Raw genomic sequence first — 18,142 nt, 5'->3', positions numbered from 1 at the left:
CTATTAAACTAGCAACTTGTGGGTAGTGTGTTTGCAGACCAACAATCCATAGAATTCCATACATTTTTAGAATCAGGGATGTAAAAAAAAGAAAAGGGAAAGCTTTCTTCCTCCTTGAAACATGGATGTACTGCAGATTGTCAACAACCGTTTTTGTAACGGGAATGATTTGAACATTCTGCTCCTTGGCCAAAGAACCAAGTGTCAGGATCGCTGTGAGTGGTGGAATTGGATGAGATCCAGCTATTCGGCAGCTCCAGATGTTCAGCCTAAGAGCTGAAAGACATGATCTGTATCTATGTTGGTTATCTAAGTGGGTAACCAAATTGGACAGATGTAATTGCTCAGCTCTCAGGCAGGTAACATGGAAGCTTATTAATGACCCCAGTGACTGCACACTAGCAAATCATGCTTAGCCAAATTAGATTTTCCGCCAGTCCTAATCAACATCTAATTGGTCCTGAACAGCTAGTTACAATTACTAGTCTTTTTCTGATTAGTGCCAGTTCAATGTAAAGCCACCAAATTGACCTAACAAATTGCTGCTTCTACTGGCGGCCTTCTTTCTTAGGGATCAACCAAAAGAACCGCATCATCCTTGACAATAGTGGAACTAATTTCCCAGCAAGGTTCCTACTTCCTAGAGTCCTATGCGGTTGCTGTACATTGAGCTTTAAGCTGGCTGCACAAACTGCGATCCTGCTACTTGGCCCATGAGCTGATCACTATTTCAATTTGGCACTCGATTGAGCAGCTGGACAACTTCCCGCATCACTGGGACTTGTGCATCCTGAGAGAAGAGGGCCAAACAGATTGGCAAACAGCAGTCCAATCACACTTGCCCACAAGTTTTATAATGATTCTGTCAATTTCGATCATTCTCCTTAATCTCATTCGATTTGTGGCCACACATGCTGCTGTTTGTTAATGACCAGCATTAGGTCCCACAGCACCAATCGTATATTTACTATTATGTTTTATTTTGTTGTCTTGTTTTTATTGCTTTTGCTAAACATGTCACGCTTGCATAAAGCTTGTAATTCTGAGCACTCCCCTTTCCCCATCCTTTTGTAAACCATTGTATTACAGTGTATTTCAACATGGTAGGTTGCTCTGATCCACTTGGGATGAAATCTCATCTGATCTCTGATAAGCAAATAACAGCATCAAGCGTCTTCAAAACATGGGGGATTGATGCATTAACCTGGCACCCGCATTATGCCCGTCTAGACAAGATTGGGAAATCCAATGCCTGGACTGCCCTTGAGAATAATCAGTCAGAATGGCTTCAGGTATGTCAATGGTACACTACTTATCTATAATATGTTGGGAAATGCTTACACACCCTTATTGAAATTGCAGGTGTTTGTGATGTAAATCATGTCAGACCTGGTACCACCTTGAATGTGACCTTGCAGCCAACTAAATTCATGTGAAAAACAAATTGTTAGGGAGAATGAAATGAAAATAAGAAACCTACAGTTCTATTGTTGCATAAGTTTGCATACCCCCTAATCTAATACTTTGCAGAAGTACCTTTTTGTATAAGTCTCTAACAACTTTACACACCTGGGCTTTGCAAATCGGCCCTGTAAAAAAAATTCAAAGTCAATCAAATATCGAGGGGATCTCCTGTGCAACCACCCTTTAGGTCATTCCACAGGTTTTTCAATGGGATTGAGGTCTGGCTCTAACTGGGCCTTTCCTTGGATGACTGGTATGTGTGCTTTGGACTGGTGAAATTCCTCTTTATCTTTCTGACAGTGGCCAGCAAGTTTCAGGTTTGATATTTGTAGCTATTCATTATGCCCTCTATCCTGATGATAGCCCCTTTCCCAGCTAAAGAGAAGGCGCCCCAAAGCACAGTGCTGTCACCCCCATACTTTACACTAGGTATGGTGTTGTTTGAATGGCGAGCTGTGTTGTCTTTGCAGCAGACAACTTTCTCTTACATCTACAGTTGGGAGACACTGCTCACCTTGGGGTATAGAGGACACTGTGGAGGAAAAGACACTAACAAAGTTGTCTAGCCTGCTTCCTCCACTCTGCTCCCTGTGACCGATATTTCAGGGTTTTTTTTAAATAGTGCCTAACGAGTAAGGCACATTTTTAGTCTAGTATTAATTCTTACTTACTTTTTATTTAAAATAGGTTTATTTTTAGCTTCATGATTGCAGACTTCATACTGTGAACACCACGACTGTACTCAGAGAGAGCGCTGACAACGCTTTAGTGCCACCCCCCCTGAGCTAATGTGGGCTCTTGGTAAAAGGGTTACCTGACAGTATAATAGTGTCCAGGAACCCAACTCCTGTCCAGGGCAGTGTGAGTTCGGGCCGTGCAGGGAGCCGCAGCTGTAGCACCAGTCTCCCCTTGCGCAGTGGAGCAAGTGGTCTAAGCCTGCACCTGTTCCAGTGACTTTGCTGAGGACACAGACAACGACTGGACATGCAGGTAGCATGGGCAAGTTTACAGGTAGGGAACTGTTGTTATCGCAGCTCCCACCAGTGTTTCTGTATACAGGCACCATTTTGTGAAGCTGACTAAGGGGAAGGAGGATTGCCCTTTTACAAAATCGGAGGTTGTGTCATGGGAAAAACACCCAAGTGTGGATGCTCCCATCGCGCATTTCCTAAAGCTACCATTATTCCTAGTGCTGCAAGTTTGAAAGACAGAATGGACAGGAGAAGTGAGAGGTTGTTAAAATACATTTATTTAGCATTTGGTGTTTCCCTTTGCCCTATTATGGCATCGGCATGGGTAATTAAAGCCATGGAAAAATAGGCCCTCACATTGTGTGTATGTGTGATGGGCTTCAATCTGGTATGCCCTGATCCAAATTATTCCCACTGGCAGCCCACATTAAGGATAGTGCTGAATTCCTGGGGGATGTGGTTTTGGACGCAGGTCAGGATTTATCCAGGACTTCCTCATTTGCAGTGGCGGTCAGACGCACTCTCTGGCTTCGTCCTTGGGAGGCAGATGCCGAATCCTAGAAAGCCTTGGAGGCCCTGCCTTATGATGGTTCTGTCTTATTTGGCCCAGCTTTGGAAAAGTTAATTTCCCAAGCCATAGGAGCTAAGACTTCTTTTCTGCCAGTGGCCAATCCTAAAACAAAGAGCAAAAGATTTTGCTCCTTTCGGGTGGTTGGGAAAACATGGAGAGGTCAGTCTTCTGCCCCATGGGGGGTGGTTCAGAGACGACATCCTGGTTCCAAGCGGACTAATAAGCAAATGGCATGACTCTACACCCCTCCACTGGGAACTTCAGTGGTGGAGGTTCGATTGCTAATTTTTCAGGATCAGTGGTTCTACCACAAACAGCTGGGGAAGGAGGGTGGTTGACAGAGGGTACATGATAGATCTCTTGGAGACACCTCTGCAGTGTTTTCTGTCTACTCCCTTACAGAGAGATGAGACCAGGAAAGGGGCACTTCTAGGGGCCATTCAATCCTTAGTAGCACCGGCAGTCATTGTTCCAGTGCCAGTGAAACAAAGGGGGTTGGGCTATTGCTCCCACCTCTTTCTGTTACGGAAACCAAATCTATCTTTTCGTCCCATTTTCAATCTAAAATCCCTCAACACACATTTGAGGGTACCCATTTTTGGGATGGAATCTATCCTGTCGGTTATCAATTCAATGGAAAAGAACAAGCTTTTAACATCATTGGATATCAAGGATGCATATTCCCATATGGGTCGGTCACCACAGCCTCCTTCGGTTTGTGGTGGTCCAGTGTCACTTCCAATTCAGAGTGCTCTGGCTGGCCGCAGCACAGAGAGTATTCACAAAGGTGAGGGCGGTCATGGACAATCTCTTGATCAAGCAGATTCAGCTGCTCGTCTTCAGGGTCACCTGGACTTCAGTTGTTGTATTCCCATGGCTGGGTAATCATTGTTAAGAAGTCCAGTCTGGTTCCCACGTAGCGCATGGTCTTCTTAGGTTTTTTGTTCGGCACAAGATGCCAGAAGGTCTTTCCACCTCCGAACAAAAAGAAAGAGAGTAGATCAAACACCAAGTAAAAGTCTTGCTGTCTCTCAAACGCGGATCCATTCTTCAATGCATGAAGCTAATGGGACACATGGTGTCCTTTCTCAAGGCAGTACAGTTCGCTCGGTTCCATTCACAACCCTATCCCCAACTCCAAAATCCTCACTAAATGGAAGAGGTGGGAGCCTCGCGTGGAAATACAATTTTTCCACCTCTAACCAGCAACTCTTCAAGCCTTGCTGTGGTGGTTACAGGCAGACACCAGGCTGGGGGACGGTGACTCGATCTGAGGTTGCAGGGTCTATGAATTTGGGTGGAGGCAAAGTTGCCCATCAATGTGCTCAAGTTAAGGGCAGTGTGCAATGCCCTGGTTCAGGTGCAGCTCAAGCTGCAGAACAGACTTATTCAGATCCTGTCAGACAATGCCACGGCGGTGGCGTACATCAATCACCAGGGAGGAACAAAGAGTTCCCTGGGCATGAGAGAAACTGTCAAGATCATGACTTGGGCAGAACAGCAGGTTTCAGTCATTTCAGCGGTTTTCATTCCAGGAACAGACAATTGGGAAACCTATTACCTGAGTTGGCATGACATACACCTGGGGGAATTGTCCATACATCTGGAAGTGCTCATCCAGATTGTTCAGAGGTGGGGGTCAACCAGAGATCAACATGATGGCCTCTTGGCTGAACCACAAGGTGAAGAGGTATTGTGCCAGGACGAGAGACCCTCAGGCGTTTTTGGTGGATGCCACAACATTGTCCTGGAGGTACAGTCTGGTGTATCTATTTCCTTCAATTGTAATGTTGCCTCGGATCTTGCAAAATATCAGATTCAAAAGGTTTGCAGTAATTCTTATGGCTTAGTGATTAAAGAAAGAACAGAAGTATGTTGAAACTAGGTGCACTATGGATCTATATCTTCATAATTGTATTAAGACCATCCCCTTAAAACATAACTTTTATTAGATATGATTAAAAGCGAAATATAGGTTGATATCACTCTATTGATTAAAATTAGAAATTAAAACTGGAAGCACTGTGTATCTCTACCTATATGCTCTAATCCCAAGGAACATATGGTAAGGAGACTGTATAGATATAGATAATATGCAGATATGGTCCTACAAGATCAGTGGTCCGTAATCTGCCACTGATATAAGTGTAATCAAGGTACCGTTAGACAGAGAGAAGGGAGGACTATAATATTATGTCGTCATTTCCTACTCAAATCATTGCATAATCTCCATCCTGAAATTAATTAATGTTAGATCATGACTGCTTGGTTTGTATAATAACAAATCTAAGCTTGCACTTCAATCAAGATAAATATCTGGTTGGTGCCGTTCGCTGGGTACCTAGTAGATACATACACTAAAGGCTGTCTTGTAAATTCCCCACTGATAGTATTAATAAATTAAGGCATCATTTGCCTTGAATAAGCAACATACAGCAAAACGCGCGTCGGCGTTATCGCTGGGAGCACTCTGTTTATTTACTTGGAGAAGTTTGATAATGCAGATTTACCCCTATAACTCCAGAGCTAGAGGGGAAATTGTTAGCTAGTCAGCAATACACTATCCATAATTGGTTAATACGGAGGTAACATACCTTTGTAATTTTAGAACTGGATTCAGATGTATTCACGTTCACTAGCTGGTGTTTTATACAGATACTTATAGATTGACTCCTATTAATACTATCAGTGGGGAATTTACAAGACAGCCTTTGTAGTGGCTTGATAGATTATGGCAACTGTTCATCAGACAGTTCATTCTATTAGATCAGTTAGCGCCTCCTGGGCAATTGTGTAGAGCGGCTACATGGTCTTCCATCCATACGTTTACCAAATATTACTGCTTCCACTCTCGGCATCCAAATATGCAGATTTTGCACGTAAAGTGTTACGTGCAGCTCAGTCTGAGCGTACCCACCCCTAGGGCAGCTTTGGAACATTCTCAGGGTGAGCAGTGACTCCCAACTCTAGGTGTAAGAGAAAACAAAAAGATTTTAGTACTTACCATAAAATCTTTCTCAACACAGTTGGGGACACCACCTTCTTGTTGATCTGTAGGTTGTGTTTTGCCCTCTCTTGCGGCTTTATCAGTTAAATAAACTGAAGTATCCAGTCACGGGGCATAGAGGGGAGGGAGCAGACAAGACAAGTTTATTAGTGCTCTTTATTCCAAGCGCCCCCTATACCCCAAGGTAGCAGTGTCCCCCAACTAGGTTAAGAGAAAGTGATTTTAAGGGTAGTACAAAAATCCTGATTTTAGAATTGAGGCCAAAAACTTCAACCTTGGTCTCATCAGACCGTAAGACATTTTCCCACATGGTTTGGGGTTATTGTATTGCTTGGCAAAATGTAGACGGGCTTGGATATTCTTGTTTCGTGAGAAATGACTTGCGCTACCCAACCCCATAGTCCAGACCTGTGCATAATACAAGAGATTGTTGTCACATGCAGGGAGTGACCAGTTCCTGATATAAATTCATATATGTCCTTTAATGTTGCTGTTGGCCTCTTCATAGCTTCCCTGATGAGTTTCTCCTTGTCTCATCATCAACTTTAGAGACACATCTTGATCCTGGCAGGTCCCTGTTATACCACATTTTATCCGTTTATTGATTATAAACAACACTGTGTTCCATGGTACATGTAATGCCTTTGAAATTATTTTATATCCCTCTCCTGATTGGCACCTTTCAACAATGAGATCCCATAGATGCTTATTTGGGGTTAAGCACAATCACCTTCGTTGCTGACAAATGTATGTTAGTTACCTATAAACATGATTTTTGAATTTGATTGGTTAACTCTGAGCACAGCTACAGCCCCATTATGATAGGGTCTGCACAGTATTTTTTTACTTCTTTTTTTTTCTAAAAACTTGCCTATTTCTACTTGAATTGTGTTGGTTACAAAGTCACTTTAAACGTGTAAAAAGATCTGACATGATTTCAGACTTTACATTACAAAACACCTGCAATTTTAATAAGGGTGTATATACTTTTTATATCCTTTGCAGCATTATGAAATATATCTGCTAGGTATGTTATGCTATACCTTTTGTACAGCCTATGATCAGTGGTGGATTAAGATGATAAAAAGATCATGTTTTGTGGATTAATTCAGAACTGAGGTTCTGGATTGTAGGGCTGTTCTGTCACTTACTTTTTCCTGTATCCTACTTTATCTCTGGTGTAACATCTTGTTGCTCAAGAGCTAGCACTTGTACATAAACAGCATGTACCGTTTTTATTTAGTATATTTATCAAGTGTTCCACAGCTGATGGCAGACTGACAGCTAATATTAGGCAGTTTACATGGATCTATCCTTTGCAAACAGTAGTTACATCATACTAGCTGTGAACTATTGCCTCTAGCATTTTAATGCCTCGTATGTATACTTCATACATGGATGTTACTTACAGCTGAATGAAGGAGCTGCTGAGCATTTGTTAGTTTAGTTTGAGGACATCAAGAGAGCTCATTATATCATAGAAGAAGTCACGCATGGAAGTCAACCAGCTATACAGCCGTGACAATAAATAATGGCATTTATATTAGAGAAGAAAACACAACTGAAGTCATTCAAAAATAAATTTGATGATGTCTCAGTCTTTGTTGAATTGTAAAGAGTCTTTGATATACAGACCCCTCTGTGGCATTTTCCCTGTGTTTTTAATTCTTTCCGTGGCCGACAGCAATCCTATGTAAATAAGTGATCACTGTGATGTTTTGAAATGCTGTTTCAGCTTGAAAACAGATGTTATCTCTGTGGCACTTGGGGTATGGTGTTATGGTCTGTGGCAATGTTGCTCTTTTCTGGCCTTCTAGAATTTATAATCTTAACTCCTAGATACCGAAAGAACATTTGGGGGTATATTTACTAAACTGCAGGTTTGAAAAAGTGGGGATGTTGCCTATAGCAACCAATCAGATTATTGCTGTCATTTTGTAGCATGTACTAAATAAATGACAGCTAGAATCTGATTGGTTGCTATAGGTAACATCTCCACTTTTTCCAACCCGCAGTTTAGTAAATATACCTCTTGGTCTCTCCGTTTTCATTTTTCTTCTCTACTTTCAACCATAGAATAACACAAATTGGCACAGAAACAATTTTTGGAATTGTAAAATATATAAATATAATTAAATGTACACACCTGCCATCCTGACTCCAATTCACAGTACAATAGCAGTTGTTGCTTTTTATTACCATTACATTTGTAATAATGAGGGCTGAATGAATCAATTGATTAATAAAAAAAAAAAAAACAATCAAAGTATTTCAGTTCAGATGAGGTGAAAAGTAGTAGGCTTTTAACGCACTGTGAAAGTGAGAAGAGTTAGCAGCTATGTAATTAACAACCTAATCTTAAAAATGATCATGTTTTCATTTTGGACTCACAGGTGGATATGTACGTACATATCTCCTAATAGATCATGGATCCAAAAAGGGCTATAGTCTATCAGGAAGTGGGTATGGTTTCCCCCAAATCTGAATGTATTTGGGCAGATTTGAGCAAGGTTTGGGCAGTTCTATCCTGATTTTTAAATGTTGGGAGGTGTGTACATGTAAATGCATACAAAGAATAAATAAAAACTTTTCTTTAATTTTGTTGTCCACAATAGATTGACTTACGGATTCCTAAGAAGATCACAGGAATTGTGACACAGGGTGCAAAAGACTTTGGCAATATTCAATATGTGGAAGCTTTTAAAATAGCCTACAGTGACAATGGCTCCACGTGGATTGTATACCAAGACAGCAGGACAAAAACAGAAAAGGTACCGGTTGCTTAATGAGAGAATTCAGAATTAATATATATAATGTACTACTGAAGGTCACAATACCTAAAATAGAAGTTGATCCAGTATTGAAAGCATCATGTAAAACTCTGTACTTTTCCCTATAAAGCTGTGAGTGTTCTTCAATAGAATTCGTTTTAAAGTACGTTTTTAAAGCCAGACAATTCTGTAAAATTCCAGTTGCTTCTACATTAAATTAACTGCTAGTAAAAGCCGTCGCAATATTACTTTGATATTTGCCACAAAAGTTGTAAATGGCTGGAAATTGGTATTGCACTACAAGATATAATTCTATATAAGTCCAATTAGTTATACCAAAGTCTGAAATCATAACTTGTTCTACCACCTAAAAAAATCCTATGGACAGATGGCGAGCACAATAGTTGAATCACAACCTTTTTTTTTTAAAAAAAAACACAAAACCATTGACCACATTGTGTGGTCACATCTGTGATGCCTTTTTTGATTGTATATTGAACTGTTGAGTCTGATTTGTGTACATCATATTATATTTACTGGATAAACCGGAGGAAGAGAGTTATTGATTTTCTTTTCTTTTACAGGTGTTCCTTGGAAATAGTGACAACTGCTCCCACAAAAAGAACATATTTAGTCCGCCATTTACTGCTCGTTATGTGCGTATTCTTCCTCAGTCCTGGCATGGACGCATCACCCTTCGCGTGGAGCTACTCGGTTGTGACAACTAAACAGACAACTAGATGATAATTGCATTGTGCGCAATGGGCCTCATTTAGATTTAGAAACAAATTCAGGTAAATGGTGCAAACTTGCACCTGGCAGCACATGCTGTGATGCAAGAGAACAAATGTAGGGGAAATACTGCCTGCTTTTATATGTAGCACACAAATCTTTTAGTGTAACACTGAGATTTAGCGTTCAGTTTGGCTGTGCCCTCTCATAGGTGTAAGATTGCATCTTCTAGCTGGAGTTACTCCTAACTCTAAATGCGACCCAAAGGCACAAACTGATCATTCTCCCCCGTCACTGTCTCCTTCTTTTTCTCCCTGAAATTGTTGTCAGAGTAGGTGGAGACCCAGTGTAACCCGGCCAGATATTTTCTAACCTGGGCTGAAGTAGAGCAGATCTCTCTACAGCACACCATTAGGCTGCTATATTTGGACTCCTCACTGCTCAACTAAAATTATTGTAATTAAACCAGAATGCCCACAACAGCTGTACTGAGGGGGATTTAATTCTCCACTGTATGATATTTGTGAGTGCTGTAATAAATGTTGTAGGGTTTGTTTGTTTTTCGTTTGTTTTGTAACCAGTTCAGTATTTTGAAGCTTTAACGTGCACTGTTTATAAATCTCGAAGCTGGTACTCCAACCACTGGGAGAACAGCATACAGTCCTTTGTATTTCAGCATTTACCTCCCACTGCACATTCTGGGTGATTGATGTGTAAAGAGTTGGTGACCAGCATTCCTTTTGTCTGATTACTCAATGCACTCTGCAACAAATGGCCATTTGGAGTTTTACTGACTGTTTTTAACACGAGCGACCAGGATTACCTGCTGTAAAATCACGATTGTCCCTATACTCAATGCAATCTCCCACAAATGGCATTATCATTGATAATGACCACTTCTTCTAAACATTTTTTTTTTCTTTCTTAAAGTAAACTTTATTATTTTTATAGTTATATTCTTGACACATAAATGTATAATGTACTATTCTCTCTAATAAGCTCCATATAGCAATGCGTTTGTGAGCAAATTTGTTTTTCATTAGACTACACTTGTCACTTTATATGAGAAAAATACAGAGGTTGCTGACCGTGAGCTTCCTGAACCAGTCTGCACTCTAATTCTTACACATTTTCACATTTCTTTACATTGTCAAACTGTGTTTTTAAACAATTGATGTATGGGATCTTTTATCTGCAAAGCAGTTATCCAGAAGGTTCAGAAAACCCAGAAATAAAATGAAAAGCAGAGTGGATGTTCTGAAATCTAATTTAGCATATTTCAGGCATGACTCCAAAACTGCAAACTACACAATTGTCCAGAAACCCCTATTAGTTCCTGTATGTATAATCATAATAATCGTGGTTGGTAAATTTATCTAATTTTACATGAATGTTCGCTATGTGATTATGATTTCTTTGCACTAGAAAAATGTTAAATTTAAGATGTCATTTCCTATTTTGAAAGCTATTACGATCCAGGTATTGAAAGTAATGCACAAATATTAACTGAATGCAAATAGGTTTACAGCTGCATCGTTGAAGTAATTGTGTATTAGTGTGTAGTGCAATAGCTGTTTGTAATTGGTAATGTGCTATATGGTTATGTGAACATGTGGAAACCATTTATCCATCATGATTTCAACCTTTTTGCCTGTAAATTACCTAATGTCCTGGGACATGATGGGCCCTGGTGTACAAATAAATTCTGACAATTTTAAAAACAAAAGTGACAACAATGCTGTATTCCGTGTCAGAGCAGAGGATTCCTAATTAGCTGGAATGCATGACAAGACAAACAGATGATAGAATTCTCCCTTCCCCTGAACACCTTGGGGATCCTACAATGTTCTACTCCTTTGAGCACTATATGAATACTAAAACATTCTACTTCTTTCAGCATTATTTATACTACAGCTTTCTACTCCCTTCAGCACTACGGGGAAAGGTGTATCAAACCTTCCAAAAATATGATTGGTAACACTTTTCCTTTTTAGAAGTTTGATACATCTTCTCCTATAGAACGTCCTTTGGGGCAATATTGCAGGGAAAGAAAGATGCACAAGTTTTAGTATTATAATTGTTTTTTTACTTTATTTTATTTTACAATTGCTGGTGGAATACCTGTGTCAGCAGCGTGACTTGTGTTTACTCTTGTGGTAATTGAAAACATTTGTGGATCAGGATGGATAGGAAGAGCTGAAGTGACGTGCTGCAAGGGATTCCAGATGAGCCATTGGCTTTTTGTGTATTTACTTTAACTTCTCTAGTCCCAGAGTGGCCTACAATTCAACGTTTTGTTATTTTTGCAGGGATGACTTTGATTGTTGCCAAAGCATGCATGGGAAAAGGTGGGATTACCGTACAATATAAGAGTAGCACTGAGGGCCATAAATCGTGTGCAGATGTCTTTTTGGGCTCTGTACATTAGGTAAAACAATAGTGTTTTATGTATTGTTTTGCTTGGTGTGTATAACTTGCTAGACGGTACATTTTATACAGCTAGATGGACTTGGGATCTGTATTCCTCCCAACACCAAAGCAACAAAAAAATATTATGCCCCCCAATCTAATTGATATTTGATATAAACATAGATATAATAAGCTGGGGTAAAATGTACTCCTGTCTTCACTTCCAGCGCTTTGTCTAAGCAGACTCACAGTCTAAGGGGTGCATTTACTAAACTGCGGGTTTTAAATAGTGGAGATGTTGCCTATAGCAACCTTTCAGATTCTAGCTGTCATTTTTTAGAATATACTAAGTAAATGACAGCTAGAATCTGATTGGTTGCTATAGGCAGCATCTTCACCTTTTCAATCCCGCAGTTTAGTAAATATACCCCTGGCGTCATGACGGGTATTATTTTGTATTTCTGAAATATTTTGTTTTATTTTGCATGCCATATTGATTATTTTCCTCATTGCTTCTCTCACTTTATTCAAGATCCCACCAGGTAAGTTCCAGTCAATTTAGACATTAGATATTTTTTTTTAACTCTTAGTTTGATTCACTGTTGAAATTCTTGAGTTCCCCATTCAGCATTCAATATAAGTCTGTACATGTGTTTTTCAGAGCTGCTGTTTAAATAACAGAACATCAAGGTCATGATAATGTAATGTGTTGGCATTCTTTTTTATTTACCTGAATGTTTCATGACAAGGTCATGTAAGGACAAACTCCACTGTGTTCCAATAGCCCCAGATGCACACATGATATATTAGAGAAAAGTTAATGTTCTCTATGAATTGCTCAGTATTCCCTTTGGAAATAATTCCTGTAGAACACAGAGCTGTTCCCTTTTCTGGACAATGTACAACTCATTGAGGCCACGCTGACAGAATAATTATGTTTCTGTCAGTCATATGGAAGGGACTGTAGCTGTAATTTTAGATGATGATTATTAATGTTAGCACCACTATTTGATGATTCATCCAGAAATACAGCAGTAGTTCTCAACCATTTTTCAGCTGGGACCCCAAAGTGTAACGTTGTCTTGGAACCACAAAAGAGACGGTCAGACAATAATAAATGCATGTGCATCTGATTTGCAATATTTCCGCTACTTCTCCTCGATTTGCTTTATAAAAATTGAAGTTTGTACGTTACAGATGTAAACATAATCTTTATTCCGGCATGTTCGGTACATTGACAAGTCTTTAGACTGCCAGCTCTTGGTTACACCAAATATATACTCTACAGAAGTGACAGCCAACAGATGGCCCCAGTTCCTCCCTGCCTTATTGTTAGATTTGTTTGTTGTAGCTTGTAAAACTTGTTTTAAAATGTTTGCTGTTATGTTATTACAGATAGGTTTCTCTTTGTTTGATTAAATGTATTTTTTTATAACTTATAAATGAGATTTAGGGTAATGTGTGGCCCTTTTGAAGGATAGTGGGCCGCCTATGTGGCCCCTGAAGTGTATCATTGTGCTTATAACTGCTCTATAATGTAGTACTAAGGACATTATATGTTGCCTCTTTATAATGTAACACTCCTTGCACCAGCTTTTGTGTCTGTCCTAAGCAGGTGGTATAAAGTTGGAGCATTGTAGAGAACTCCGAAATATCATGTTTTATTATTATTAGACATTCCAACCATTAAATACCTACACTGCATTTCTGTACATGATTATTTTGACCTATTTTGTTATATTGTGCATTTTTCAGTGCTAGAACTTGTCCCAGGAGCCGGCTTACAGTCTATAATTATACAACAATCACAGATTGAAACCTGACTCTGTTTTATTGAGACTCTGTATAGAATATCTGGAAAACCTGCTATCAATAATTTGTGGTACCACCGCTGTGTTTTGTAAAATGGCTTGTTACATTGTAATGTTCATGAATGGGATTGGTACAGTGACTGACACTCTCTAAAATGACTTGTGCTGGATGAGGTCATGTTAGTATGGGACATAGTATTTTATTACAGAGCTACAATGTTAATATTTCCTCTTAGGAACAAAGTGCTTTCATTACTGTAATGTTTGTCAGGCATATTGAATATGGCTAATCAGACCGTGTTGTATTACAGGTAGGATTGTTATGATGCAGATCTAGTTTCCCTGATTATGGTGATGGGTGAATGTGTTTTTGTTTGGATTATAATGAAAATCTATTACGCCATGACTGATTTCACCCTGGTCCGCTTGCTTTAGCAGAACATTAAACAAAAAAACAATGGTTGATTTAAAGTTACAAAGGTCACCAAAAAGTATTGCATTGTGTCCTCCATTAAGAAAATTTATATAAGTGGAGTTAAAGTAATACCCCTCATTTGCCTTCTAAAATAATATTTTTTTTTATAGAATAAGTAACCATCCTGTGTATAATAGTAGGGAGACAACATTCCCCTGTGTCAGGGGGCAGTCCCAATGCACAGTGCTTTGAGACATATTGGGAGAGAAGCGCTATATAAAAAATTAAATTACATAATTATTAAAAATAACATACAGTCCAGCCCACGTTCGGACAAATCACTCTGTCCCTTCAGTCCATCCACATAATCATTGTAAGCTTGTGGGAGGGCCTTCTTACCTCTCTGTCTGTCTTTATTTCCCAGTATTGTTTTATTACCGTGTTTGTTCCCAATTGTAAAGCGCTATGGAATTTGCTGGCGCTATATAAATAAATGTTGATGATGATGTTTGAAAGCCCAAGAACTCTAACAATTGCCTCTAGGAGTAACAAATATTGTTACATTGGCTGACTGAAAGCACAGTATGGAGCAATGAGAGATGAGGGTGTGATGTGGCAAACTTGGAATCCTGGCACAAGGAAAGAATTCCCAGGAGAAGGTCTTAAACCATTCAGGTGAATACAAATAGTGTGCAATAAGAATAGTGCCACTTTTTTCTTAAATATGGTCATATCTGACAATGCATACATCTGTTTCCTGCTATTCCCAAATGCTTCTTTGATTAATATACCACTACCTATGTGGCTCTCTATATGACTTTTATTGTGTGCTCCAGATATACATACTTTTTAATTTTTCACTTATTTGGCCTGTTTTAGCTGCTTTCTGCTGAGTAAAAAAATATTGCCTTTACGTCTGTGCTTTGGGGAGATTATAGAAAATACAGCTGCTAAAGTTCCTTGCAGAAATAGAGAAATGTACAAGTGCTCAGTTAAAAACAAAAACTAAATTCATCTTTGTGATTATTTAAAAGTAAATTACCTGGCCTGATCGTGAATACAGAGCAAGAGAGTATTCTGTTTAGCCGGATAATCTGGATGTGATCATTTACTTACTATGATACAAGATGCACATGACACCATGTGATTTTCTTATAATAATAAAATCACTGACAAATTAAACACCTGTTTCTATTTTTATTACTGCCTTTGGTCAAACTTACACTTTCCAGCTGAGAGTTTTTAGTGGTGTTGAGGGAACATTCTCCAACCACCATTGCAGGCACAGCAAAGCTCTTGATCCAGTGCACAAGTTAAGGGCATTAGCTGACTTTAAACTCTAGATCAACATCAGCCCCAGCTAAAGCTCTTCCTCGCACACAGTGTCTACATGCACAAATCCGTAGGTAAACACAGTCCTCACAAACCGCTTCAGAATACACACATCAGAGAGCTGGTGGATATATGCAAATAAGTGGCTTGACAAAGTACAGTAAAACTATTGAAAAACAGTTATTGAAATTGTGTAAGTGTCACAAAGTGGTTATACAGGGGGGATATACCTTGAGAAAGCACATTATAGATGTGTGGAACAGCTGTTTGTTGAGGGTTTTATCTGCTGTCAATCTGGGTGTGAATTTCACATGAAACAAATAAACTGAATTATATATCAGGATGTCGTTGAGGGCCATGGTTTCCACTTGAAGCCATTTGTAAAAGAGAATCAAAACTTAATCCACCCTAATCCACATTGGCTACCTCCCTCATACATATATCCTCCTGTTTTCCTAATCACTAGGACTGTTAAGCCCTTGTTATGTTATACGGGTTACAGGTTATGTGTTCAGTAAAGTTGCTAGTTGGTCAATAGAGAAGTCCCTCTTCCTTGCAGGTGGTACAGTATCCCTATCCTACCTTCTTGCTGAGTTCCTGTTAAAATGGTGTGTTGGTACAGACTCTGATTGCCAAAACCACTTTTATTTCATCCACCTGCCAAAAGTTCAAGTACTGCTGCAGAAACTGTGACTGGATTTAATAACTAATAGTCAGCCAGTGCTTTAGACTTGGCCGTTGCTGTTGTTACAGCGTGCCATTTCTATAGGCATTGACTTTGGTAATGGTGGGCAGCTGAGGACTGATTAGACTGATGCTAGTGCAATCCCTTTAGCTGCCCATTTACCTTTACACCTTGGCTTCAGGAAGGGAATCATACTGGGAGCACTACCTATTAGAAGTGATGTACCTTACTGACTTTCTGCACCACACCTCCTGGCCTGACCTATTGCTGACTGTATACAGTAGCTTAATTTAAATAAAATTGTTTATGCCATGTATCTCAAAGCTTTGGCATGTTTCACTGTGCTCTTCTATAGCTAGATTTTGTCAGCTGTCCAGTCAAACCCTCACTAAGTTCACAAGTGATGATTTACAGATCCCTGGGGAGACGATGTATATTAGGTACATGTTTAGACACAGTTCGGTTTACCGTAAGTAATGAAGCATAAGAGCTATCTGCATTAACCAGCAGGGTATCATTGCTTACTATGTGTGCAGTTTTCAGTTTCGTATGAAGATGCTGAATAGTACAACATGAGCATGTTTCATAAAATAAATAAGATAAATATGACGTCTGCATCAATCCCACACACACATCATATAATACTATGTCATCATTTATTTAATAACTTACATCATTGTTTCCCTTAATCCACTTGCCATCTGTAAGGCTAGCATTTCCAGGTTCACAAATCCACGGACACCTGTTAACACTAAAGACCTTAATTTCTGGTTTCTTGGCTCAAAAAATCCTACCAAAAAAATAAAACTCTCAAATCTGCCTACTAAGAGCCTGATTCATCAAGGGACATATCTGTCAATTCATCATCATCACCATTTATTTATATAGTGCCACTAATAACGCAGTGCTGTACAGAGAACTCACGTCAGTCCCAGTCCATTGGAGCTTACAGTCTAAATTCCCTAAAACACACACACAGACACAGACTGAGAGACTAGGGTCACTTGTAATAGCAGCCAATTAACCTACTAGTATGTTTTTGGAGTGTGGGAGGAAACCAGAGCACCCGGAGGAAACCCACGCAAACACGGGGAGTACATACAAACTCCACACAGATAAGGCCATGGTCGGAGATTGAACTCATGACCCCAGTGCTGTGAGGCAGAAGTGCTAACCACTAGGCCACTGTGCTGGCCAATTTTTAAAGTATTGTCTGCAAAATCACTCTGCATGCCCAGAATCGAGAAATATGTCTGTGAATACAGCCCTCTCCGCTACATCTTTGTCTGCAAAGGACAGTTACTACAACCTACAATATCGGGGAATTAATTTACAGTAGGTCGTGCCAAATTCAAGCACACGCAGCAACGTCCTAATCCAGCTCTGAGCGTCTCAAAGTTACTTGTTTTTCTGCCGTTTCTCTTGCTACAGGTAACGGGCTAGTCTAAGTCCTGATCAGTAGTGCTGACAGTCTCGTATGGCTGCTATAAAATGTGGTTGCAATCATGAGCACAATTAAAAATGTATTTTATGCTCAATAGACATTAACAACATTCTAATAAATGTATTTCATGGAATTTTCTTTTATTTATTTTTTTTAAAAAAGCCGCCCCCTTTTTTTTTTTTTACACTGTTTTAACATGAATGCCTTTCTTATTAACATGTGGCAGTAATTCAAGATTTTTTTTATTTTTCTGTGCTTCCTTTTGCAAATTATAATTCACATATCTATTGGATGTATCCTGCAGCATCATATGTAGTAGAGCAGACCTGCCCCCGATTTCAACAAAACATGTACACTATATGGACAGAAGTATTCGCTTGACCAATACACCAAAAGGGATTGTAATGATATTGTATTCAAATACATTTACTTTAATATAGAGTTGGTCCCCCTTTGGCAGCGATAACAATTTCTACTCTTCTTGGAAGGCTTTTCACAAGATGTTGGAATTCACTGATATTGGATGAGAA

At 39.4% G+C, this 18,142-nt stretch overlaps 1 protein-coding gene across 2 annotated transcripts in view; it reads left to right on the top strand.

The window, feature by feature from the left end:
* The window catches only part of MFGE8 (milk fat globule EGF and factor V/VIII domain containing), a 38,573-nt gene extending 23,240 nt beyond the window's left edge, over positions 1 to 15,333 (top strand). The window contains exons 8-10 of one of the 2 annotated variants that reach the window (XM_075207765.1): positions 1,108 to 1,292; positions 8,629 to 8,784; positions 9,369 to 15,333. In XM_075207765.1, the coding sequence (XP_075063866.1) occupies positions 1,108 to 1,292; positions 8,629 to 8,784; positions 9,369 to 9,512 (485 nt within the window). In that variant the 3' untranslated portion in view covers positions 9,513 to 15,333. Of the gene's footprint in view, positions 1 to 1,089; positions 1,293 to 8,628; positions 8,785 to 9,368 lie in introns of both variants that reach the window. The other variant, XM_075207764.1, reaches the window with a different exon arrangement.
* Positions 15,334 to 18,142: the final 2,809 nt, after the last annotated feature.

The sequence above is a fragment of the Mixophyes fleayi genome, chromosome 4 (genome assembly GCF_038048845.1).
Source record: "Mixophyes fleayi isolate aMixFle1 chromosome 4, aMixFle1.hap1, whole genome shotgun sequence".
Classification (NCBI taxonomy): domain Eukaryota; kingdom Metazoa; phylum Chordata; class Amphibia; order Anura; family Limnodynastidae; genus Mixophyes; species Mixophyes fleayi.
Note: the sequence above shows the minus strand (reverse complement) of the source record. Positions and strands in the feature narration are given on the sequence as shown.